The sequence below is a fragment of the Leucoraja erinacea genome, chromosome 29 (genome assembly GCF_028641065.1).
Source record: "Leucoraja erinacea ecotype New England chromosome 29, Leri_hhj_1, whole genome shotgun sequence".
Lineage (NCBI taxonomy): Eukaryota > Metazoa > Chordata > Chondrichthyes > Rajiformes > Rajidae > Leucoraja > Leucoraja erinaceus.
Genome location: NC_073405.1, coordinates 16,937,620 through 16,962,319, shown reverse-complemented (window position 1 = coordinate 16,962,319; position 24,700 = coordinate 16,937,620). Strand labels below are relative to the sequence as shown.

Genomic DNA, 24,700 nt, shown 5'->3' with positions numbered 1-24,700 from the left:
TGTAGTCGAGTGGATTGGAAGAAGTGCAAGTGAACCTCACCTGGATTCATTGTTTGGACCAAATCCAACCCACCACCCACCTGTGTTGTCTGAGAAAATGTGGACTGGTGTGATGTGTGCGTGGTCTTCTCGTGTTCATACCACTCACTGTTGGCTGTTGAAACTTTAACCATTTCCTCAAAGCAGTTAAATGCTGAATTTGCACAAAAAAGAAAGCAAATAAGCTGCAAATTGTTAACAAACCCATTAAGTAGATAGGGAGTGTATGTGGATAAATGCAGATTCACCCATGGGAGTTTGGGAGCTGATGGAAACTGAAGCATGAATATCAATCAACCGGAGTTATAATTTCCTTCCATTGTCCAGTAACACACAGCAGAACAGAGGGGGTAGAGGCAGGGTGGGACGAAAAGCCTGATGCCATTCCATCATGTGCATTAAACTAGTTCAGATGCCCCTTCACTCCCTCACCCATTATGTATTGTGGGTGCAACGTGCGCTGTCGAGAGTGCACTGCATCAACTTAGAGGCTTCTTCAACAGCACTTTCTTGACCACTGCTGTCTACAAGGGAGGATAATGGCACATGGGGCCACCATCACCCTGCAAACGTCCTTCCAACTCACACACATCGTGGCTTTGTGGGTCTATATCCAAAATTCAGAAAACATGGTGGTTCCACCATTACCAAACTAATGGCAGTGGTTTAGGATGGGGCAGTTCCAAGTACATACTCAAAGCAGAGGGCTGTTGGGCAGCAACTCATGTCTTATGACCAAATACTAAAAAAAAACAAGCATATTAAACATAAAGGTGATATTTTGTTCCCGAGGAGCTTTCAATTAGTTTTTTTTATAAACATTTAAAGCAAGGAGACAATTGCTTTTTATTCATGTTTTTTATTTCAAGGTACAATATAAACAAAGAAATGTACATTGTTCACCGAGAGAAAAGTTGTTTGAAACATCAGACAGAGCAGAAACTTAGTTTGGGACAGTTTTAGTTTTAGAGATACAGCGTGGAAACAGGCTCTTTGGCCCACCGAGTTCCTGCCGACCAGTGATCACCCAAACACTAGTTCTATCCGGCACACTAAGGACAGTTTTCAGAAGCCAATTAGCCTACAAGCCTGCACGTCTTTGGAATGTGGGAGGAAACTGGAGCACCTAAAAGAAACACACCCAGTCACAGGGAGAACGTGCAAACTCCATATAGACAGCACCCACAGTCAGGATCGAACCTGGCGTTGTAAGGCAACAACTCAACTGCTGCACCAATGTGCCATTTGTGCTTTTGAAAAAGCACAAATCCTTGCTAATTTAAGGACCTCAGGCTAACTGGTTAATTAGTTTAGTTCTCCTACATCCTGACTTGTTACAATTCTTTGCTTTTTTTCCCCAACTGCCACACATTTCATTTCTCATTTTCCATTTTAAATCTACCAAAGACCCATTCTGATTTTTCTGGAATATTGATGAGTGTAACTATTCTCACCTTCTATTCTTGTACAAAATAAGGTTATTTCTGCAGTAGATTGTGCAGAAAGTGCAGGGTAGTGGCTTTCAAACTACGTAGATAAAATTATCTTGGTTTGCCACCGCAGTGTGCCCAGTAGATTTGTTTAATAGCTGAATTACCCAATCCTCTCTAATCCGCATGGGAGTAATATTGTCAGTGTAAAAGACATTTAAAATTTACACCTGATGAGCTTGGTATCGTAGAATATTTCCAAAGGAGCATTCTTCCAATCTGCAAATTTAATAGTAACTTGGTTCTTGGACTCACAATATTTAATGTCTAAATTAATGATGGACACAATAAGAGCGACCAAAATTGAAACAAGCATCTGAGATGCTTCGACATCATAATTCAAAGGTTATTTGGTAGACACTAGAATTTATTCAAGATTCAAAGTCCATAATAAACAAACACCGATAAAACAAAATGTGGAAACATTTAATGTTGTAGAAAGTGCCATACGTTTTGTTTTGCAAAGATGATAATCGGTGCTATCCTAAACCAGAGGATAGATTGCATAGGTAGCTATTCCACAGTTGTTATTCATGTTCCTGGCCATCTTGATGTAGCCATGGTCTCCCCAGTTCATTCCAAAGCTGAGGACAAAATATTACATTTGAATACAATCTAGACAAATGGCAGCTGGTGTCTACAAAACATTCAATACAAGACTTCCAAATATATGCAAAGCTGGGGTGCAATTACTGAGAAAAAATTTATTCAAGTCACTCTCTCAGTACAGTCCTGGTCCAAGGGTCTTCCTGATGTGGACAGGCTGAGGAAAGAAAGATTTTAGTGGCTGCGACTCCACAGCTATGTTTCTTTGGCCATTATTGACTCAAAGACAAAGACCTAGCCTGTTTAAACTACAGAACAGCCATTAACCTTCAGAATCCCAATTGGGACTGAGTTCTCAGACTTGATCATGACACAAGAGTGAATGGTGTTATGCAGCGAAGTGTATACTCAATAGGAAGGGGTGGACATCAGGTCAGACAAGCCCAGAGCTTCTTTGCGTATCTCTAATGAGGTTGGCGTTAGTAGGAGCCATGAAGCTATGCAAGTGAAGGGAGTGTGTGGTGCATGAGGAAGAAATCAAACTAGCAGAAACAAGTCAAATACATGGCAAATAGTTCTGACCAAGGCAGTGCAGATAGGGCTCAGCTGATACATTACTGCCCATCTCCCGCCTGCCAATGTTGAAAATTATCCTCACCCTCTTATAAAATGAGCTTCATTTAGTGATTAATATTCCATAACTTTTCTGTTGCACCCTTTATTATAAGGAGGAAATATAAATTGCATCTGTTCAACCATTTTTGTTTTCTAATTGTGTTTTGCTCCAACATCTGGTTTTCAGTTTTTCTCTTTTCACTGTTTTGCAGAATAAGTGTAATTTCTGTATAATTTATATTTTTGCACGTTGTCTTTGTGTATGTGCCTGTGATGTTGCTGTTAGCATGGTTTTCATTGTACCTGTGCTCGTGTATATGACAATAAACTCAATTTGGCTTGACTTGATATTTCTTACAAAACATTTCTAACAAATCAAAGAAATAACTTTTTAGAGCTACAGTTTTTTTAGAGATACGGTGCAAAAAAAGGCCTTTCGGCCCACCAAGTCTGCACCTACCAGTGATCCCTGCACACTAACACTATCCTACAATTGGCAATTATACCAAGCCAATTAACCTACAAACCTGTCTATGTCTTTGGAGTGTGGGAGGAAACCAACGTGTTCACGGTGAGAACGTACAAACTCCATACAGACAGCACCCGTAGTCAGGATCGAACCCGTGTCTCCGGCGCTGCAGGCGCTGTAAGGCAGCAACTCCACCGCTACGCCACTGTGCTGCAGAACTTAATAGACTTAATAGATCTTTATCTCTACATACGCAGCAGTCTGTAACTTTTTGATGATTTCATGACTAGGTTCTGGAGTACCTGTTTTTAACATTCCAATATTTCTGTCCATTTTCGCTTCCATATCCCACTACTAGTACTCCATGGTTGACCTTAAAACCATTGCATCTTGGCTCGTAGTAAACTCCTACAATGGAAAACAGTGTAAAATGACAAGACAGCCATTACAAGCCACAAGCTCAGTGAGTATTATGTTAGTCCTTAATCAGCACGCTGCCTTAAGAAGTGAAAACCCTAGAATCAAATGCCAAATGCTTCTCAAGGAACAAATAAATCTTTGCTTCTTTACTCAATATCTCTCCAAAAGAACCATGGCTAAACTCAAATGAACATTCTTAGATATGGGACTTTATTTCAGAATTTCCTTCTAGTTGTTCTCGTATAACTTGCAGCAGCTGCAGATAAAATAAGTGAATGAAAGTTCTCAAAATTCAGCATGGCATGCCTGTGTTAGTTCTTTGGAAGAGCGGTCGAATTAATCTTGTTCTTGTACTTTTTAGCAAATTCTCCCCTTCAGTTACTCATCAAATTCATTTGAATATTCTAATTGAAGCTGCTCCCATTCCACTTTCAGGTGATGACATTATTTTTATGTTTCTTGGATCTGTGTCCAGTGGTTATTGAGCTGTCACAAGTCTACAAAGGTTTCTCCTCACCCTCTACAAACATCTCATTATTTCCAAGGCCTCTTTGTTCTTTGGTCCCAGTTTCAACAGTCTCCCCGTGCAGAGTTTTTTGTCCTTGCAGTCATTCCAGTAAATCTCCACAATCTCATCATCCTTCCTTAAAAGTGCTGCTTGGAAATGGCTTCTAAATGTTTAATGCATCTTCCTAGTTATGGTACACTACACTGCTGTCCTTGAAGCCAAGAATGCTGTCCTACCACCTTCAACACTCCCCCCTCTGTTCCTGCACAACATTCAAATGTTGGAAAGTAATGTACCGGGTTGGAGGGGGTTGGGGATGGAGGTGCGTTGAAAGGGAAGTAAAATGAGACTGGAAAGAAAGGCACAGTGGTGCAGCAATAAAGTTGATGCCTTACAGTGCCAGAGACCCAGAGTCTATCCTGACTACAGGTGCTATCTGTACGGAGTTGGTACATGGGTTTTCTCTGGGTGCAGTTTCCTACCACGTTCCAAAGACGTGCAGGTTTGTCGGTCAATTGGCCTCTTTAAACATGCACCTACTGTATGGGATAGAATTAGTGTATGGCTGATTATTGGTCCGCGCGGACTTGGTGGCCCTAAGGGTCTGCTTCCACAAGTGTTACATCTCCTATGGTTGCAGGGGAAAGTACAGAGGGTAAGGGTGGTGACAGATGACCAGACCAGGAAGTTACAGGAAGAGTGGTCCCTTCTGAAAGTGGAAAGGCGTGGAAAGTGGAAGATATGATGAGTGGTGGGATCCCATTGTCACTGACAGAAATGACAAAGGTCCAACTCCAGAGCTGAGACACTGATCCAGCAAGGATTGAGTGGTTCCTTACACACAGGCACACTAATGAGTTTCCAAGCAGCTATTCAAGCCTATTCTCCTGAACCGACTGGCACAGCGACTCCACATTGATGCCTTCATCAATTAAACTTTGCTTCATCTCTGTGCTGGAAGGAACTGCAGATGCTGGTTTATACTGAAGATAGACCTAATAAGCTGGAGCAAATCAACGGGTCAGGCAGCATCTCTGGAGAAAAGGAATAGGTGACCTTTTGGGTCGAGACGGGTCTAAAGAAGAGTCAGAAACAGACGATATGTTTTTGTACGATGTTACCAGGGGTAATGTAGCTGGGAAATAAGAGGTTTACAGATGTAAAATATGAAATCATTGGATATCTTTCTCTTACCTGATTGGTAAAACTGGAACGAACTATGTTTTGCATCAATGGCAACAGAAATCGGTCCAACAATGGCCACTGTTTCTGCCAGCGCCGTTTCATTACCTTGGCGTACATACCTCGAACCGTGGCAAGAGGTTGCATTCCCACCAGGATTATACTTACAGATGCCATCCTGCACGAGGGGGAATCACAAAGAAAACATTCAACTGTGTGGAGGTGACAATTTCATCTTGAACATTTGACTTGTAGTTTTGTAATAAATCACAAAACTGCTAACGCCTTCAGTCACACAGAGAGCACGGTACAACTTTCAACTCAATTTGAAGACAAACACCATTTTTATGCATAATTTTTTTTTAAACAAAACGCGTAGAAATGACAGCCAATTATCTTTCCTGTTTAGTTCTGGCATTGAGGCCCTTCAGTCAATTCTGATTATCGCTGGAGCTTCTAAAACACGTTACACATGAGAGCATCACTAATAAGAGTGTATAATGCCGCTGGAAAAGTACAGAAAAAATGTGATCAGTGTCCTAGAGTCATATAATAGAGTATCAGGTCTTTTAGACCACTGAATCCAAACCACACTTCATGCACTCACCACCAGAGTCATAGAGATACAGCATACGGCACAGACACATCTGTCCACTGAGTCCATGTACATGAATCCTGAATGAATCCATTTCATTCTCTTCACATTCCCATCAATTCCCCCTTAGGTTATGCAGCTTGATTCAACTTACAGAGGCCAATTAACCTATCAACACACATGTCTTTGGGATGTGGGAGGTAACCAGAGCACCCAGAGGAATCCCATGCTGGCACAGAGAGAGCGTGCAAACTCCACACAGACAACACCAATTGCAATTGAGCCCATGTGGCTGGAACTGTGAGGCTGTGGCTGTGTCACCACTATGACATTAATTACATTTATTTTGGGGGATCTGGTATTGGGGAAGTGGTTCCAGGATTTAGAGTCAGTCAGCAGTAATGAAGAACCAGCAGTAGATTTCCACGTTAGGATGGTGGTGACCTGGAGGGTAAGTGTTGCTATCTGCCCTGTGCTTCTAGATCAGAGTCAGAGTCAGAGTCAGAGTCAATTTAATTGTCATTTGGACCCCTGGAGGTCCAAACGAAATGCCGTTTCTGCAGCCATACATTACATACAAATAGACCCCAGACACAACAATAATTACATTTAACATAAACATCCATCACATAGCTGTGATGGAAGGTGCCCCCCCCCCCCCCCCTCCCCCCCCCCCCCCCCCCCCCCGATGTCAGAGTCAAAGTCAAAGCCCCCGGCTGGCGATGGCGATTGTCCCGCGGCCATTAAAGCCACGCGGGTGGTGGTGCGAGGTCGCACACCGGGTCTTGGTGTTAGAGCCCCCGGTGTGCGCTCGCAAAGTCCGCGGCCACTCCAGCCGCGCGGGGCAGTGGTGTCAGGCCCCGCTCCAGGAGCTCTTCAACCCCGCACTCGGGCGGGAGAAGTCGCCGTTGCAGGAGCCCTGAGAAGCGGTCTCCCTCCAGGGAGCCGTGGGCTCCCGGTGCCGTCGTCCACAGACCCGTCGTTGGAGCCTCCGACTCTCCGGTAGCAGCAGCAGCAGCAGCAGCAGCAGCGGCAGCAACGACAGCAGCAGCAGCAGCGCTCCTCCACCGCTCCACCCGCTCCGGACCCGGCCAGCTCCGCGACGGCAACGGTGAGTCGACACCTGAGTCCCCGGCTTCTTCCTGTTGGAGGCCGCTCCCCGTTGCGGCCTCAACGACCCCTGGGACCCGACGAGAAAAGGTCGGGTCCCAGTGGAGGGAGAGATTCAAAAAGTTTCCCCCCCCCACCACCCCACCCCCGCCCCCCCACACACACACACCCCAACATAAAATAACAAAAACTACATCAGACAAAAAATAATAAAAACGCGGAGAGGCTGCAGAGGCCGCTGCTGGCCAGAGCTGCGCCGCCTACCGGATGATGGTGGAGGTCATATGTTGGGAGGTGTTGTCAGAGCAGCCTGGGTGAGTAACTGCAGTGCATGTAATCCAGGGCACACACTGCAACCATTGTGCATTAGTGATGGAGGCAATTAATGCTTAGGATGGTGGATGAGATCAACCTAAAGGTTGTAGCTGACATTAAATGAAACCCTGGAGTCAGAACACTACAAAACACAATGCGAACAATCACACCGTGGCACAGATTTCCCGATGAACATCCAGGTTAAAAGATAAATAGAGACTAATCCGATGATTGAAATCCCCCATGTCTGGTTCTCCTCTCTGTGTTCTTCCAAAGAGACCCTTTATCCCAAAGACAATAAAATGAAATCAGTTCTGAAGAATCATGAAATGTAGTTCAGTGGAGAATATTTACATTTTAAAGGGCCTGTCCCATTTGGCGATTTTTTCAGCGACTGCTGTTATCATTGACCGACCTATCAGGTCACCGAAGAATTTGAGGCGTGATGAGGTAGTGGCGTGCGGTGTTTTTTCAAGTGTTGCAACAAATTTTTTGTCGCCGCTGGATTATGAAATGTTCAAAATCTTTTGGCGACACTGATATGACGCTGGCAGTCGCCGAAAAAATAGCCAAGTGGTACAGACCCTTAACACACAGAGAAATAATCTGTGGGAAGGGTCGGAGGTGGGATGGAATGTCGTAAAGAGAGTTATACAAGTGCAAGTTGTTTTTCTCTCGTAATTTCAACCCTATAAAGTTGTTTAATTCAATGAAGAAGTGCAGTGGATTATCTCTGATGTCCTGGGCCATATTTATCCCTTCATCAACATTACTTAAACAGATTAAATGATTATCTCTTATCGGGATTGAACTAGGCTACTCTACACAACTCTACAAACCCACTCTCTCCCTCCTCATAACCTTGGTTTGTCAGCAACATTACGGACAGTTCTCATGCGGACAAATGGGATTGATGAAGATGGGCAAATAGGTCGGCAAGGTGGGACAAGGGGCCCATTTCTGTACTGTATGATTCTATGACCCTAGTTGGAACCACTCCTTTAAAGCCATAAAGTCCCATTATGCAAACGTTGAACATGGGTTTTTGGTTGAATTCTTTTTATTTGTGGTTGATAGAGGAACCATCAACCCATTGAGGAACCATTTCAAGCTCGGAAAGCCATTCAATTTCAGGGCTGTTGACTGAGTTTGTAGATGAAACATCTTATGTGTTACTGTTCCACGTAGACCAGCAGGGATCAGGTAAAGCCTTACTCTTGCGGTTTCAACCAGGTCTGGCCGGCAAAATGATGAGCTACGTTTCTGTTCCCCACTTTATCTAGTCTACAAAAATTAAAGCTGCTGTACCTCCGGCTCTTAATTCCTATTGAAGGAACAATCTTGACTCTGCTGCTTTGCAGTGGAATGAGAAAGATGAAGAACAATTATTTAGACTGTACCAAAGCTATCTGCTGTCTAGCTATATTATAGTAGTATAGAACAATAACTATAATAATGGTCAGCTGAAACTTGTGGAACTGAACACAGCTTGAAGAAATAATTTTAAGAAAGAAAGCAACGTGAAAAAAACCTGCAGAAGTTAAACTTACGGAGCCAATATAAGGATAATATTGTTCAGCATCAATCCCGTTGTTAGACTGTACGTAATCGAAAGCATATTGCATCAGGCCACCATTGCATCCATGGTTGCCCTCTGCGTTGGAGCAATCAACCAAGTTCTGCTCACTCAACGAGATGAGTTTCCCTGTCTTCCTGAATGTTTGTCCTTCAAGGGCGCCAACAGCACTGAATGCCCAGCAAGAACCACAGCGACCCTGGAACAGTGATCGCAGTAATTGATGTAATTGATACAGTAATAATTGCAGTGCAAGTCCAACTTTGAGTTGGAAAGTGATTTACAGCGATTAAAGTATGAAACAATAAACAATTCAAAGACTCCAAGAAGCGTGAACGAGAATTGCTCTGACGTTTGTTTCTAGCCATAATATCACATATTGAGACAAATAAACATCTAGCGAGAAGCATCAGGTCAGAAGGGCAGAGAAAATCCAATGGCAGAGCCAGTGCCAAGCAATCGGCCTGAGGAATGGTGAAGGTTTGTTGTTGGCTTCAGGTCCTGTGATGGATAATATTGTGAGCAGGGCTCAATTTGGAGAGAAGAAACGGGTAACTTCAGTGTTGTGTCCTGATCCTCCCTAGATACAGTGTGTTAACACGAGAGGGATTGGGCAGATATCAGACCACAGGAGGGACAAGGAATTCTTGGCTTTCGAATGTAGGGTGAGTGGAGAGTAGTGGGTGACTGGAATGCACTGTCAGGGTTGGTCGTAGAAGCAGATACAATAATGGCATTTAAAAGCCTTTTGGATACGCATATGGATATGCAGTAAATGGAGGGATTTGGATCACGTGCAGGTAGAGGAGATTATTTAAACTTGACATCACGCTCGGCGCAGACATTGTGGACTAAAGGGACTGTTGCCTTGCTGTACTCTCAATGTTCTATATTAACCTTTCATGCCAAGGATATTTCATGTTTATTTTTTTTTTGCCCTTAAGTATTCTCCTACACCCTTTGTATTTCTCAAGGGGCACATTTGAATGTAGTTGCCTAGACATACCTTTTATTTAACCTGATCTAATCTTCAACAATCTTTGCCATCCAAAGGTCCCTCACCTCGCCATCTCCTCCCTTCACTCTTACATGAACATGCTGTTTCTGAACTCTTGCTAATTCTCTTTTTAAAAGACTCCCACTTTTCAGATGTTGGTTTATCTACGATTACAGTATTTGCTTCCTATCTATTTTTGCCAGATTCCCTCTTAAGCTGTCAAACTCAAACTTCCCCCAATTTAGAACCTTAACTTGAGGACCATACTCATCCCTTTCAACAACCTTGAAACTTGTTGTTGCTTTCAATGTGTTCCCCAAGCAAGACTTCCACCCCTTACCTGGTTTCATCTCCTAAGATTGGGTAAAGTACAGCCCCTCCTCTGGTGGGGCTTTCTTCCTGTTGCTTCATAAATCTATCTTGGATGTATTTAACAAATTCCACCTATCTAAACAATTTACCCCAAGGCCAGTGGCGGACTGGCCAGGGTGTCAGCTTTCCCCGATGGCAATGGGCCCCTGATGAAGTGGGCCCCCTTTGTCTCCTGGCAACCAATACTTTTAGACCCAGTCCGCTACTGCCCAAGGCAATCCTAGTCAACATTGGCAAAGTTATCCCCCCATTCCAGACCTATAACCTATTGCTCTTGCACCTGTTTGTGCAAGCAGGGACCAGCATGGATGCTCCTGAAGGAATACTGGGATCTTATTCCCATGCAAATTCCAAGTTCTCGCAGCTATATGCTAAACATTCTATCTGGACGAATCAGAGACTACAGTGAAGTTAGTGTAAACACAAAACGTATGGATATTAAAGTAAAAAAAGTGATCTCTTTCTTGGAATACAGATTTATTCTGAGATGTTGCCTCCAATTTTCACCAACCTCCTCCGGAAGGCTAAGTCATGATTTAACAATTCCAAATTTGGGACAGTACAGTGGCACTGCTCCCTCACATCGCGCCAGAGTGCCAGGTTCAATCCTGACCTCTGGTGCTGTCTGCCTGGAGTCATGTTCTCTCTGTGACCACGTGGGTTTCATTTAGGGGCTCCAGTTTCTCCCACTTCCCAAAGAGTGGGCTTGTCCTTAGTAAATTGGTCCTGGTGGATATAGGTGAGATGGAGGATCTGAGCTAGGGTGAGGGAGGTTGGACGAAAATCTGGGTAGAATAACTAATAGGATTTATGCAGGATTAGTTAAATGAGCAATTGATGGTTGGCAGGGACTTGATGGGCCGAAGGGCCTGTTTCTGTGACCCAATGACCCTGTTTTGGTTCCTTCGTTTTCTAAGTAGTTAATAGTTTCTTCAGATGCCTTAATCATGATCCTCGTCACCATCTTACCTGGTTTTTTACTCCGGTCACGTAACCTTTGGTCCTCCAGTCAACACTCTGAGGGAGTTTGGAAGGCTTGGGACCACCTGAAGCTGCCTCCTTCCTGATCAAGTCCTTCATTTCAAATGCGTGGAACCGGTTCCAAAATTCATTGAACTCCTTGGCCGTCTATAATGATCAGTAGATAATTAATATTAGACTCACGCATACAATAGCACCCCCCCCCCCCCCCCAAAAGTAAATCCTCCCAAACCAGAATCAGCAGATGTGAAGCAACAACCTCCCTTGCTCAGATCCTCCCTCTCACCTATATCCACCAGGACCGTTTTACTAAGGACAAGCCCACTCTTTGGGAAGTAGGAGAAACTGGAGCCCCTAAAGGTGAAACGTCACCTATCCATATTCTCCAGAGATGCTGCTGGACCTGCTGAGTTACTCCAGCATCTGTAGTTCCTTGTATCTCCTAAAACTAGTTTGCCTGCATTCTGCAATTAAACACAATGGAATTCATCCTAGCCTTGGACTTCCCCACTTTTGTTTTCTTCTAAAGTTAATTACTTGCATTGAAGTGTCGGCTGCAAACTGGGAAGGTTGGATATATATGATTTGTCTTCATTCCCTTGAGTTTGGGGGGGATGATTTTTAAAAAAGCTTCCACTAATTCGTGTCCTGACTGTTGCTGTCGCTACAGTTTGGCAACCTGTCATCCCGTTTCACTCCCAAGTTCCTCCCTGTGTTGGGCATTTGCCCTGTCATAGAAACGCAGCTCATCACACCAAAGGCAAACTCTGCATAAGCGCTGAACCAAGCATGGCAATTGTATCTGAATATGGCTTGACCACTAAAGCATTCAGCAACTCTCTGGCAACATATACAAACGTTGCTTGGGGAGATCACTGGGTAGTGATCAGTTAAGTCTTCTGAATCCAAGGACTCCTCCCTAACAGTTGGTTCATCGAGTTTTGGTTAGGATTTGGGCATTGCACCTTTCACAACAGCATATATTCAGTAAATGTCTGATAATCCAGCCATCTTGCGACTTTGGACTGGTGGATTTTCTGGATTATCAGATATCACTCGTATAACCAGCACAATTTTAATTCACATTTCTTTAGATATTACATGGTGGTATAATTGTTTTCCCTTGAATCCAGTGAGTTAGAGTGCGGGGGAAATGGGACCCCAAGTGAATGTCTAAGTTTTGGGAGAGATCCCAGTTACTTTATAAGGAGCATGGGAGTGCGTACCCGGTGAGTTTATAAAGAGCGTGAGAATGGATGCCCAGTCAGTTTATATTGAATGTAGGAATGGGTGACAAGTCAGTTTAAATGGAGCATGGGAACGGGTGACGAGTAAGTTTATAAGGAACAGAAAATGCATCTCCAGTGAATTGATAAGGAGAGTGGGAATGGGTTCCTGGTGAGTTTATAAGGAATATGGGAACAGGTCCATGATTAGTTTATGGGATCCCTGGTGAGTTTATAATTAGCGTGGCAATGGGCCAGAATTTCAAAACAATCGGATAACTGATTATTGGAATTGCACTGTTCTGTACTATGGGGTCTGCACTCAGGAGCCGTACAGGACGGAACTGTGCAGCCCACCCAGTCTATACTGAACATCAAACACCCACTGCAGAGCATGTTTAGCACCGCGCGCAACACGTTCCCACTCACAAGGTCTCCAAAGTAGTTCATTCCCATCTGAAAGGAGTGCTGTCCCATGGAATGTTGCAGGTTGTGGAGTTCAATTAACTGCAAGTTCTCCTCCCACACCGATCTCCTGTAATTACCTTCAATCTTACAGAGAGAAGAGAAAGCAAATTGGTCACATGATAAGAGTCAAATGTAAAGTTATCTTGAAAAATGTCATTACCACTCTTGGAATGCCCACTGCTTCCGTATCTCCTGCTAGTGAAGAGTGGAGCGGTGGACGAAATTGATGGAAAGATGTAAAATTCAGAGGGGTCATGACAGGGTGGGTGTGGAGAGGATGCTTCCTTTGATGAGAGGAGCTAGGGGTTGCTGTTTAAAAATAAGTCAACCCATTTAAGACATAGATAAGGCAACATGTTTTCTCTCTGAGGATCATGAATCTTTGAAACTCTCTTCCTCAGGTGGATTCGATGGGCCGAATGGCCTAATTCTACTCCTTGAACTTGTGACTGTCAACAACCATTTATTTAAAACTGCCTGCACACATGGTGGGTAGAGAGTTTCAGAACATTGTGCTAATAACAAAGAAGAAAACATGATTGTTTGACTATCAGAGGGGACTGTGTAGAGAGGGTGGCGGATTTCCGCTTCCTGGGAATCCATATTGAGGAGGACCTGACGTGGAGCGTGAACACCACTGCGCTGCTGAAAAAGGTCCAGCAGAGACTGCACTTCCTGAGGGTGCTCAGGAAGAATAACATCACTCAGAGACTGCTGCTGTCCTTTTATCAGTGCTCTATTGAGAGCATACTAACTTGCTGTGTATGCGTGTGGTACACCAGCTGCACAGCGGCTCAGAGGAAAGCGCTCCAGAGGGCCATTGACAACGCCCAGAGGATTGTCGGCTGCCCTCTCCTTACCTTGGAGGACTTACACAGTTCCCGCTGCACCAAAAAATCCCAGAGCATCATAAAGGACATTTCCCACCCCGGACACTCCCTGTTTGAACTGTTGCCGTCAGGCAGACGGTACAGATCTACAAGGACAAGGACGAACAGACTAAAAAACAGTTTTTACCCCACTGCTATAAAAGCACTAAATGTAGCCGCCAAGGAACGCAGGGGCGATACATACTAAGGGACTGTGGTACACTGTGAAATCGACAGAAGGATGGAGGGTTGGGTGTTTATGCGTGCTATTTTCGTGATATTTATTTAGTTGTTTGTCTTTTAATATTTTACCTTGTATGTATCGTTAGCTTTTAGAAATGTTTGAAAGGTGCACTGACTGGCTGACATTTTTAAATTTCGTTGTACATGGTTCATGTTACAATGACAATAAAGAAACTATTCTATTCTATTCTATTCTATATATTTGCACATGACCACTACCAGAACTCTCAATACCAGGGCCCAGTAAAGCTGTGTTCTCAGCCTCGTGCTGTACTCCATATACTGCCATAGGATCAGATGCTGCTCTAAAGGGCCTGTCCCACTTGGGCGACCTAATCCACAAGTTCTGGCGAATTTGCCCTCGACTCATATTCGCAGCATGGTCGACATGAGGTCGTAGGAGGTCTTCGTAACTCTCCTTCATGCTCGAGAGTGGTCTCCGCGTACTCGAGGCCTCAGCTAGGTCGCGGCGTTTTTTCAATATGTTAAAAAATGCCCGGAAAAAAAAATAAGGTCGCCTTGGAAAAAATCGATACTTTTTTTACTCGTAGTTGGTCGGCATGTAAGTTGTAGGTAATCGACGGTAGTCAAAGGAAGTGTTAGATAGTATTCATCATAGTTGAAGGGAGGTGGAAGGGAGGTCGAAGGGGATCGAAGGAGGTCGTCTTCACTGTCCATTATTCAGTGTCCAATTTTCCCGAAGTTAGTCGTAGCTAGTCGTAGCTAGTTGAAGCTGGTCTTCAACATAGTCGAAGGAGGTCTTCTACATAATCGAACGAGGTCTTCAACATAATTGAACGAGGTCTTCAACATGTCATTTTTTCAAACTCTTCTAAACTCGCCAATTAGGTCGCCCAAGTGGGACAGCCCCTTAACTCTATTCATGTTTGCACATGACACCACCATAGTTGGTCGATCTCAAACAATGGTGAGAAGAAGGAGTATAGGGAGAAGATAGTGAGCCAAGTAACATTGTTTTAAGACAACAACCTCTCCCTCTATACCAGCAAAATGAAGGAGTGAGTGATCAACTTCAGGAAGCATGGTAGAGTACATGCACCAGTCCGCTTCAACATTACTGTGGTGAAGAGGGTCAAGAGCTTCAAGTTGCTAAGTGTAAATATCACTGAACGTTTATCCTGGTCATATCACATTGACGTTATGGTCAAGAAAGCACACCAATGTCTCTACATCCTCAGAAGGACATTTCTTCTATCCAGAATTGTATGGTCTTGAGTAGCAATAATGCTCACTGGGGAAACAGCATGCTCCGTTCTTGGTTGATTCTCTCGCACCAAGGTGAGGGAATCATTTAATTAAAAAATGTCTTAATTGACATGACAAGAATGAGTGGGTAAAATTAGTGAAAACCATTTAACAACCAAAATTTAGGTTGAAACAATGGCCAATATCCCAGATAGAATTTGCATTAAAGCCACTGAGATCACATCACAATAAATTTACAGGGCAATGTGGCAAGTGCCTGGCAAGTACCACCACAATGCCTTGAAAGAGCTGAGAATTATAGGCTACAGTGGTAAGGTCTAGATCCTGATATCGAATTCCAAAGGACTGAAACTGTAATCCTAGAGGGGATTTTAACTGGAGATAATTGTATCTACCTGTTTGTTATTTGGGAGGTAAGGAGTATAGGCCATACAAATCCTGACTGTGCAAGGAACTGAAGAGTCATAGTCATACAGCGTGAAAACAGCCCTTTGGCTTTACTTGCCCACACCGACCAACATGTTGCATCTATAATAGTCCCACCTGCATGTGTTTGGCCCATATCCCTCCAAACCTGTCCTAACCATAAACCTGTCTAAATGTTTCTAAAATGTTGCGATAGTACCTGCCTCAACTACCTCTCCCAGCAATTTGCTCCATACACCCACCAAACTTTGTGTGAAAAAGTTACCCCTTCAGGTTCCTATTAAATCTTTCCCCTCTCACCTTAAATCTATGTCCTCTGCTTCTGAATTCCCCTACTCTGGGCAATAGACTGTGTGTCTACCCGATCTCTTCCTCTCATGATTTTGTGTACCTCTATAAGATCACCCCCTCATCGTCAAAGAGCTTAGAAAACATACGCTGACACAGAAGTTCTCTGATATGTGTGTAATAAAATTGGTCTCCCACAATGTGAGGCTCTCTATACTTGCTGTATTGGGAACTGGTCTGACCCAACAGGATATTGAATCCACATCCACTCTCCCAGCCACAGGAAGCTGAGTCTTTCCTAAAATAATGCTGTAAAATAACTAAAGCAGAATACTGTACATAGGTGTATATGCACAATTTGATGCCATCACTGGCTACGCAAGAAACATATGGGGAGTTGTACACAGTTTGTGGTTACAGATGATGATGCAGGATGCTCCCTAATTGAAATTTGACCTGCGTTGGCTTGCTTCAGCCTCTTACCTCTATGTATTCCTTCTTGTGAAACGATTTCCAGTTCAGCCAGGCCCCATCCAATGCGGGATTGTGCATGTGGCCAAAGGCTACAGCCAGGAAGGGTGCCCACAAGCAAATGGAAAGGAAGGATGGCTTCATCATGTACTACCTAGTGAACAAACAAATCACAGTCAATGAAGGTTGCTGGACAGTGACCCACAGACAAATTATGCACTTGGGATGCTTCTTAACTAATGAGATGACACAGTCCTTTTAATTCTCTGCAGTAAAGAAATCAGAGCCCCTTTCTGTCGCATTTGCAATTAATAATAATAATAATAATAATCTTTATTTATATAGCACTTTTCAACAAAACCAGTATTTGAACCAAAGTGCTTTACAGAGATTGATTAAATTAATTGAACAGATCTAATGTCAATATATCCATACAAAACAAAAAAGAGACAAAAGAAAAAAGACACAGAACAGTACACTATAGAAATTAACATGAAACGTCCCCCCACAGCAGAATTCACTGTGAGGGAAGGCACTAAAAATATCCATTTCTCCCCCTCATAGTCCACCCGAGGTCGGGAGCTGATGACAGATTAATATCCACGAGGTGGCTTCTCCTAATCATATTATTTACAAAAAATAAAATCAGAACATGTCATTCATTGCAGCAGACAATTCCTTAATCTCCTGAGGAAGTAGAGGTATTGGTGTGTTTTTTGGGCTGTAGTTTCAATGTGATTAGTCCAAGACGGATTATTGGTGACATTTACGCACAGGATCTTGAAGCTCTTGACCATTTCCACCTCAGCACCATCAATGCTGATTGAGACATGTACTCCACAGTGCTTCCTGAAGTCAATAGCTAGATTGTCCATAGTGCTGACATTGAGGGAGAGGTTGGTGGCTTGATACCGTATTACAAAACTATCTATCTCCTTCCTTTACTCTATCTCTTCATTGTTTGAGATCCAACCCACTACAATTATGTTGTCTGCAAACTTGTAAATAGGAGTAAGAGCAGGAGTTGGCTGCAGCAGCTGCATGGTATACAGTAAGGAGCTGAGAACATATTTTTGCAGGGTACCATTGTTGAGAATTATTGATGAAAATGTTTTGTCTTCTGTCGTCACTGACTGTAGTCTATGGTCAAAAAGTTAAGAATCCAAAAGGCAGAGGGGGGTTGCTGACTCCTGGGTCCAGGAGTTTGGAAATGAGTTTGGTTCAGAGGGATGTGGGCCAAATGCAGGTAAATGGGACTAGCTCAGAATGCCAGCTTAGTTGGCATGGACATTGGATTGAAGAACCCATCTCCATCCTATACAGCTCTATAGCTACATCAGTATAGCACATAAATGGGCCCTTCTGCCCACCACATCCAAGCTAACCTATCTGCCCTCCGACACTAATCCCATTTGCCACATCCTTTTATGCTCTTCCTAAGGTTTCAGATATTCAGAAGCTGCAACCTCTCACACGCAATATACACATGCAGACAGAATTAGAAAGCAATCTGGGAGTCTGCAAACCAATTTAAAACCTGTTGCACAGCACTCTCCACCCCAGGTCCACAATGTAAGGGACGAAGATTCCTGTTTAGAAAGACCTCCGTCCTGTCACTGCCAGACAACAGAACAAACCACCATAGTGTGTTGCTATGGCATATGTGGGCAAGGAAGTGGAGAGTGTGCAGAAGTGGCCAGTACAGGAAATACCTCTGAGCGGCATAGAATAGTGCAAAGGGCAATTCTGAGCAACAGCTCAGGCTATCTAACATCCTGCCACCTCTGGACTCTGGAAGGATGGGCCCTCTGTCACAGTCTCTCAAATGTTCCATGCATGTATTGTTTGAGGAGAAAACATGCTGCTGATGGATTTTACGATAATATATTTAATTGAATGTACAGTAAAAATACAGAAAAACATGTACTGTATTTACTGTACATGTTATGAATAAAGTCAATTTTTGAAAATAAAAAGTCAAGAAAAGGCACCCAAACAACAACTTTTCAACGAAAACCTTCTTGTGCACATTGTTTGTCTGTTATAGTATGTAAGGCTGCCGGACAATTTAGCACTTTCAAAATTGGTAAGAATTACAAAACAATTAAGTGACTAGTGGTTGACAGACTAAATGGTTTGCTTCAGTTTAACCACTGGAGTCATTAAAACCATGTCTGTTTTACCACAAGTGATTCCTTTTAATAGCGATTTTAGTACAAGATAACCTCTCTAACGTTAATTTCCTCAGGTTTGACAGAATTATGTTAGTATTAGAAATTGCCCACACATCAATGCAAACTATCTCCACACTCTCACTTATTGTATGCTTTTCAGCACAGTGGCTTAGCGGTAGAATTGTTGCCTTACAGTGCCCGAGACTCGGGTTCGATCCTGACTGTGGTTGCTGTCTGTATGAAGTTTGCACATTCTCCCTATGATCGTATGGGTTTTCTCTGGGTGCTCCAGTTTCCTCCCACATCCAAAAGACGTGCAGATTTGTTGGTTAATGGGCTTCTGTAAATTATCCCTCGTGTGTAGGATAGAACTAGTGTCAATGGGTGATCAGTGGTCGGTGGGGATTTGGTGGGCTGAAGGGCCTGTTTCCACGCTGTATATCTAAGCTAAGCTTACCATGGTGCAACTTTGTTTACAAGTGTCTGTCCATTGTTACAACAGAAAGTTACAACACCTGTAATTGAAATACATCCTTAATTTAAAGTGTTTGCCCCACCTCGAAAAAAAAGTGCCTTCTGCAGCCAGAATGGCCTGTAGCTCCTTCAACCAGGTCTAGACTTAGAGGAAAGCTGACACTGACGCTGTATCAAACACTTCACCAATGAGGTTTCTAAGCAGGAAGGAGAGTTGAAAAGACTTGGGGCGGGACCTCGAGTGTTTGGCAATGGTGCAAAGACGCAGGGGGTGCACAACTTGAGCATAAGAGTAGCTGCAAAGAAGCTTGAAGCGAATCAGGAAACAGAGACAACAAATCCGAAGTTGAGAATATTTTGAACATTGGTGGGCAGTCAATGCAGGTCGGAAATAACAGGGATGACGTGTGAATGAGATACAATCTGAATTAATGTATTAACAGTAACACTGTAATGTAGATCACCACACACTGGTTTGCACTTCCTGAAACGTAGTTGGTTGCAGTTTAAGGTAACAACCAATTTTCAATCAAAAGGGAAAGGAACTGCTAATGTCAGAAATTTTAATTAAGGTTTTAAAAAAAATGCAAACTATAAAACATGTTATCAGTTGCAGAGATGAGGGGGGGGGTGGAAAGAACAAGGGGAATATCTGTGAGGGTGGGAGACCAAGTACTATCACAACTTTTAAGAAATATTTAGACAGGCACATGGATAGGATAGGTTTAGTGGGATATGGGACAAAAGCAGGCAGGTGGGACTAGTGTAGATGGGGCATGTTGGTCAAGGTGGGCTAGTTGGCCCAAACGCTGTATAACTGACTCTCTATGACCATGTGTTGTGGTGTTGGTTGTGTCACCCCGAGCAGGACACTCTGGTCAAATTCAATGATCCCCTTCTCCCTTGAATAGGGTCATCAGACTCACCCGTCCTGCTCCTGTGAGGGGTGAGTCTGAGGTTTACATGTTGTTAAAGAAGGAACTGCAGATGTTGGAAAATCGAAGGTACAAAGGTACAGTGGAAAATCAAAGAACCACAGAGGTTTACAGAGTGGGTCAGGACTGGGCATCTGTATTTATGCCAGGTGCAGGGTCTTGACCAGAAATGTCATCATGTACCTTTGGTCTCTGCAGATGCTGCCTGAACTTCTGAGATTTCCCAGCGTTCTGCTTTTTGTATGGAAAGGAGTCGAATGAAGAGAGGGGAAATGTTGGGATAATTGTAGGATACAGAGTACAGTTGCTGGAAACATGAAATAAAAGAAAATGCTGAACATATACACAAGGTCAGGCAGCATATGTGGAGATTGAATTAACCTTACAGGCTGACAACCTTTCCCAAAAATGGCCGATTAGAGTCACAGAGTCATATAGCAAGGAAACAGGTCCTTTGGCCCAACTCAACCCAGTCTGACAAAGATGCCCCCATTTAAGCTGGTCCCATTTGCCTGCGTTTGATCACTATTTCTCTAAACATTTGCTATCCATATACCTGTTCAAGGGTCTTTTAATTTCTGGTACGAATTAGTACAAACTGGAAAAGCAGCTTATCTGAAATTGTTGAATTCCTGAGAACTGCAAAAGGTCATAAGAAATAGGGGAAGAATTAGGCCATTCGGCCCAGCAAGTATACTCCGCCATTCAATCATGGCTGGTCTACAGTATCTCTCCCTCCTAACCCCATTTCCTGCCTTCTCCCCATAACCTCTGACACCTGTCCTTGTTTAGTCTATAGGTCAGCTGCTGTTTCTTAAGTTTACCAATGTCAGAATAAGTGGTAGAGGCACCAGCAATTACAACATTTAGACATGAAAAGGAGTGGGATATGGACCAAACATAGGTAAATGGGATTAGCTGAGTTAGGGACCTTGATCAGCATGTACAGGTTGGTCTGAAGGGTCTATTTCTGTACTGAATAGTTCTATGAAACTTTGACTTACCTTGGGATTCATTGGAACAGGGCAAGAGACAAAAACAAAGGTGCTAGAAAATGGAATGGGATGATAAAATAAAGTACTAAGCAACTGTAAGTTCAGGGTTATCCTTGTGGAGTGAAAAGATGTATTTTGCAAAGTGATTGCCTAATCCTTGTTAGGTCCCTCTGTCATAGAGGGGCCAATATTATGAGCATTGAATGCTAGGAGTACAAGTGAATTGCTGCATCACTGTGAAGGAGTGCTTGGGTCCCAAGGTGGTGGAAAGGGAAGAGGTGAAAGGATTTATTCTGAAATTGGATGGGAAGGTGCTGTGAGAAGGGCAGTGGGTGTTGATGGGAGATGGGAGAAGCAAGCAGGGAGTCACAAAAGGTAAAGTCCCTTCAGAACTCTGAAGGGAGAATGAAGGGCAAAATGAGACTGGTGATGGTAGCAGATTGTAGATGCTGGTAATTATGGATGATCCTCTAAATTTGGAAAATAGCACGGTGCAAGTGAGGACAAAAAATACCTTGAGCTTTCTCTGGAGGTGGGAGCAAAAATGAAGGAAACAGAACAGATAGGATTGAGAGCACCATCGGCTTTGGTGGAGGGGGGGGGGGGGGGGGGAGATAGTGACAGAAACCTTAAAGTACAGGTATATATGGTGATAACAACAAAAACAAAATGGGGCATAGAGGTAGGGGAATGGAGTTATTACAGGGACAGGGTGGGAGAAGGCGTAACAAAGATGATTGCAGAAGTCTGTATGTTCATTAGCCAGTGTCAGCGATGGTCCGTGTGAAAGTGATACCAGCGTGAAACCAAAGGTGATGAAACTTAGAGCTTTCACCACTGTCAACCATGGGTATCTTCTGCAACATCTTCGATCCTCTTTGCCCCAGCATTTATGTTTAAACTATGAATCTACGCAGGGACTTCCCAATTATGAATGACCTGATTTGCAAAAATCCAATTTTATGCAAATTTTGCCATACATTTTTAAACCATTTTTTAATTAATTAATTGTATTATTGTGCACTTATTTGGGTATAATTGCATCAATGGATCTACAAAGCTGCAGCAAATAAAAGTTTCACTGTGTTGCTGGTGGTACCCATGGCAATTAAACACACCTGAATCGCTTGCCTATCTAAAAAAACTTCTGAAATGGCACTAATGCACCACCCCTGGCAGCACGCTCCAGACCGGCACCTACCATTATCTTGCCCCACACACCTCCTTTAAACTCTACCACTCTCACTTTAAAGTTATGCCCTCTTGTCTTTGATATTTCCACCCTCGAAAAAAGGTTCTCATCTTTGTGTGAACTTCTGTCAGATCTCTCAGTAGCCTCAACGTTTCAGAGAAAACAACCATATCTGCCTAACGTCTCCTTATACCTAATACCTCTAATCTAGGCATCAGTCTGGTAAACCTTTTCTGAGCCATCACCGAAACTTCCACATCCTTCCTGTAATGAGGCAACCAGAACTGCATGCAATTCACCAAATGCAGACTCACCAAAGATTTATATAGCTGCAACACAACTTCCTGACTCTTATACAATCAATGACAGCAAGCATACACAATGTGTAGGTAGAAACTGCAGATGTTGGTTTGTACCAAAAATAGACACAAAATGCTGGAATAACTCAACTGGTCAGTCAGCATCTCTGGAGAAAAAGAATAGGTAACGTTTCAGGTCGAAACCTTTCTTAACGTCACCCAGTCTTTTTCTCCAGAGATGCTGCCTGGCCCGCCAAGTTACTCCAGCATTTTGTGTCTGTCTGCAAGCTTACATATGCCTTCTTAACCACTCCATCTACTTGGGTTGCTACCTTTAGGGAGTTATGGACTTGGACCCCAGGATCGCTTTGTACATCAATGCTCAATGCTGTTTAAGGTTCTTTTGGCACCCAGGGAATCAAACCCCTGGTGGACATAGTTGACTGTAGATGCCCCAGTGATGTATTACCACACGCTCCTCTCCCCACCCCCACTCACTCAGTGTGGGAGGAAGTGCACAACATAACTGTGGATCTGCCTCAGTCTAAAGAAGGGTCTCGACCTGAAATGTAAAACCCATTACTTCTCTCCAGAGATGCCGCCTGTCCCGCTGAGTTACTCCAGCATTTTGTGTCTATCTTCGCTGCAGTCAATAAACCGGGCTCAGGGAGACGGGCGAGTAAGCATGACAAATTAACCATTTACATTTCCACCGTGAACCTGTGTCAAACGGAAACAAAAAGCCCCCAGCTCACAATCCCCAGCCCTTCCTGAAGTCGTGGAGCAGAACCGCGTACATCTCTTACTTGTTTAATTTCTCCGTCCCATCAGGCTGGATGTGATCTGACATTTGCCCCATAGTCGGGGCCACAGTGTCCACTAACCTTCTCGAGGTCCCCACCTTCTGCTCCGGTTGTTGCGTGCCTGCAGGAACCCTTCTCTCCAGTTGCAAGTAGATCTCTGGTCTGATCCTCACCAACAGCGGCTGGTCCCTCGCCCTCGCCCTCCACACACGACGGCTGCACAGACTGGCAGAGTTCAATCGCTCTCGCCGCTTATCAAAACACTGGCTCCTCCTCGGTCGACACTAGATGTGACCGCCTATTTTTCTATCCTTATGGTGTTTATTCACAGCAAACTGACGATACATTTTTGCGACTGAACTTCCTCCTCTCCCCTTTGTTACTAAGTTTCCACTGATCAACCTCAGGCAAGAACTCATTAAATATAACCATATAACGATCACAGCACGGAAACAGGCCATCTCGACCCTTCTAGTCTGTGCTGATCTCTGGAAACAAGTTATATAATCATAGACACAAAATGCTGGAGTAACTCAACGGGACAGGTAGCATCTCTGGTGAGATGGAGTGGGTGACCTTATCGAATCATAGAATCAAACAGGCCCTTCGGCTAATTTGCCCACACCGACCAACATGTCCCTACTTCATTAATCCCACCTACCTACTTTGGGCACATATCCCTATAAACCTACCCTATCCATGTACTAAAAGTTTCTTAAACGTTGCGAATGTACCTGCCTCAACTACCTCCTCCAGCAGGTTATTCCATATATCCACAACCCTTTGTATAAAAAAGTTACCCCTCAAATTCCCATTAAATCCTCACCCAACCCACCTTAAACCTTTGGTTCGGAGAGATTGAAGGAATGCTTTTCCAGGGTTTAAATAAAAGCAGATAATGGTGGACATATTCAACAAGTCAAGAAGCAGAAAAACAGACCCCAGTCAAGAACCAAGAGTGTTTTATTGTCAAATGTCCCAGATTGAACAATGAAATTCTTACTTGCTGCAGCACAACAGAATATGTAAACATAGTACACTGTAAACAAAATGATAAACAAGAGAAAGGAAAAAAGAAAAAAGATAAGGTACACAAAAATGCTGGAGAAACTCAGCGGGTGCAGCAGCAACTATGGAGCGAAGGAAATAGGCAACGTTTTGGGCCGAAACCCTTGGGTTTCGGCCCGAAACGTTGCCTATTTCCTTCGCTCCATAGATGCTGCTGCACCCGCTGAGTTTCTCCAGCATTTTTGTGTACCTTCGATTTTCCAGCATCTGCAGTTTTTCTTCTTAAACAAAGAAAAAAGATAGTTCAGTGCATATATACACATACTCACAAGCACACTTACACGCATATTCAAAAAACAAACAATAGTAGTGCAATAATAATAATAA

The 24,700-nt window shown here is 43.5% G+C and overlaps 1 protein-coding gene across 2 annotated transcripts in view; it reads right to left on the bottom strand.

The window, feature by feature from the left end:
* Positions 1-882: 882 nt before the first annotated feature.
* Positions 883-24,700, bottom strand: part of LOC129711254 (procathepsin L-like) — a 35,977-nt gene continuing 12,159 nt past the window's right edge. The window contains exons 1-8 of one of the 2 annotated variants that reach the window (XM_055658778.1): positions 23,387-23,562; positions 16,446-16,587; positions 12,871-12,993; positions 11,204-11,362; positions 8,840-9,064; positions 5,282-5,447; positions 3,462-3,567; positions 883-2,113 (exon numbers count right to left, since the gene is read on the bottom strand). In XM_055658778.1, coding sequence (XP_055514753.1) covers positions 2,014-2,113; positions 3,462-3,567; positions 5,282-5,447; positions 8,840-9,064; positions 11,204-11,362; positions 12,871-12,993; positions 16,446-16,580 — 1,014 coding nt within the window. In that variant the 5' untranslated portion in view covers positions 16,581-16,587; positions 23,387-23,562 and the 3' untranslated portion in view covers positions 883-2,013. Of the gene's footprint in view, positions 2,114-3,461; positions 3,568-5,281; positions 5,448-8,839; positions 9,065-11,203; positions 11,363-12,870; positions 12,994-16,445; positions 16,588-23,386; positions 23,563-24,700 lie in introns of those variants that run through there. The other variant, XM_055658779.1, reaches the window with a different exon arrangement.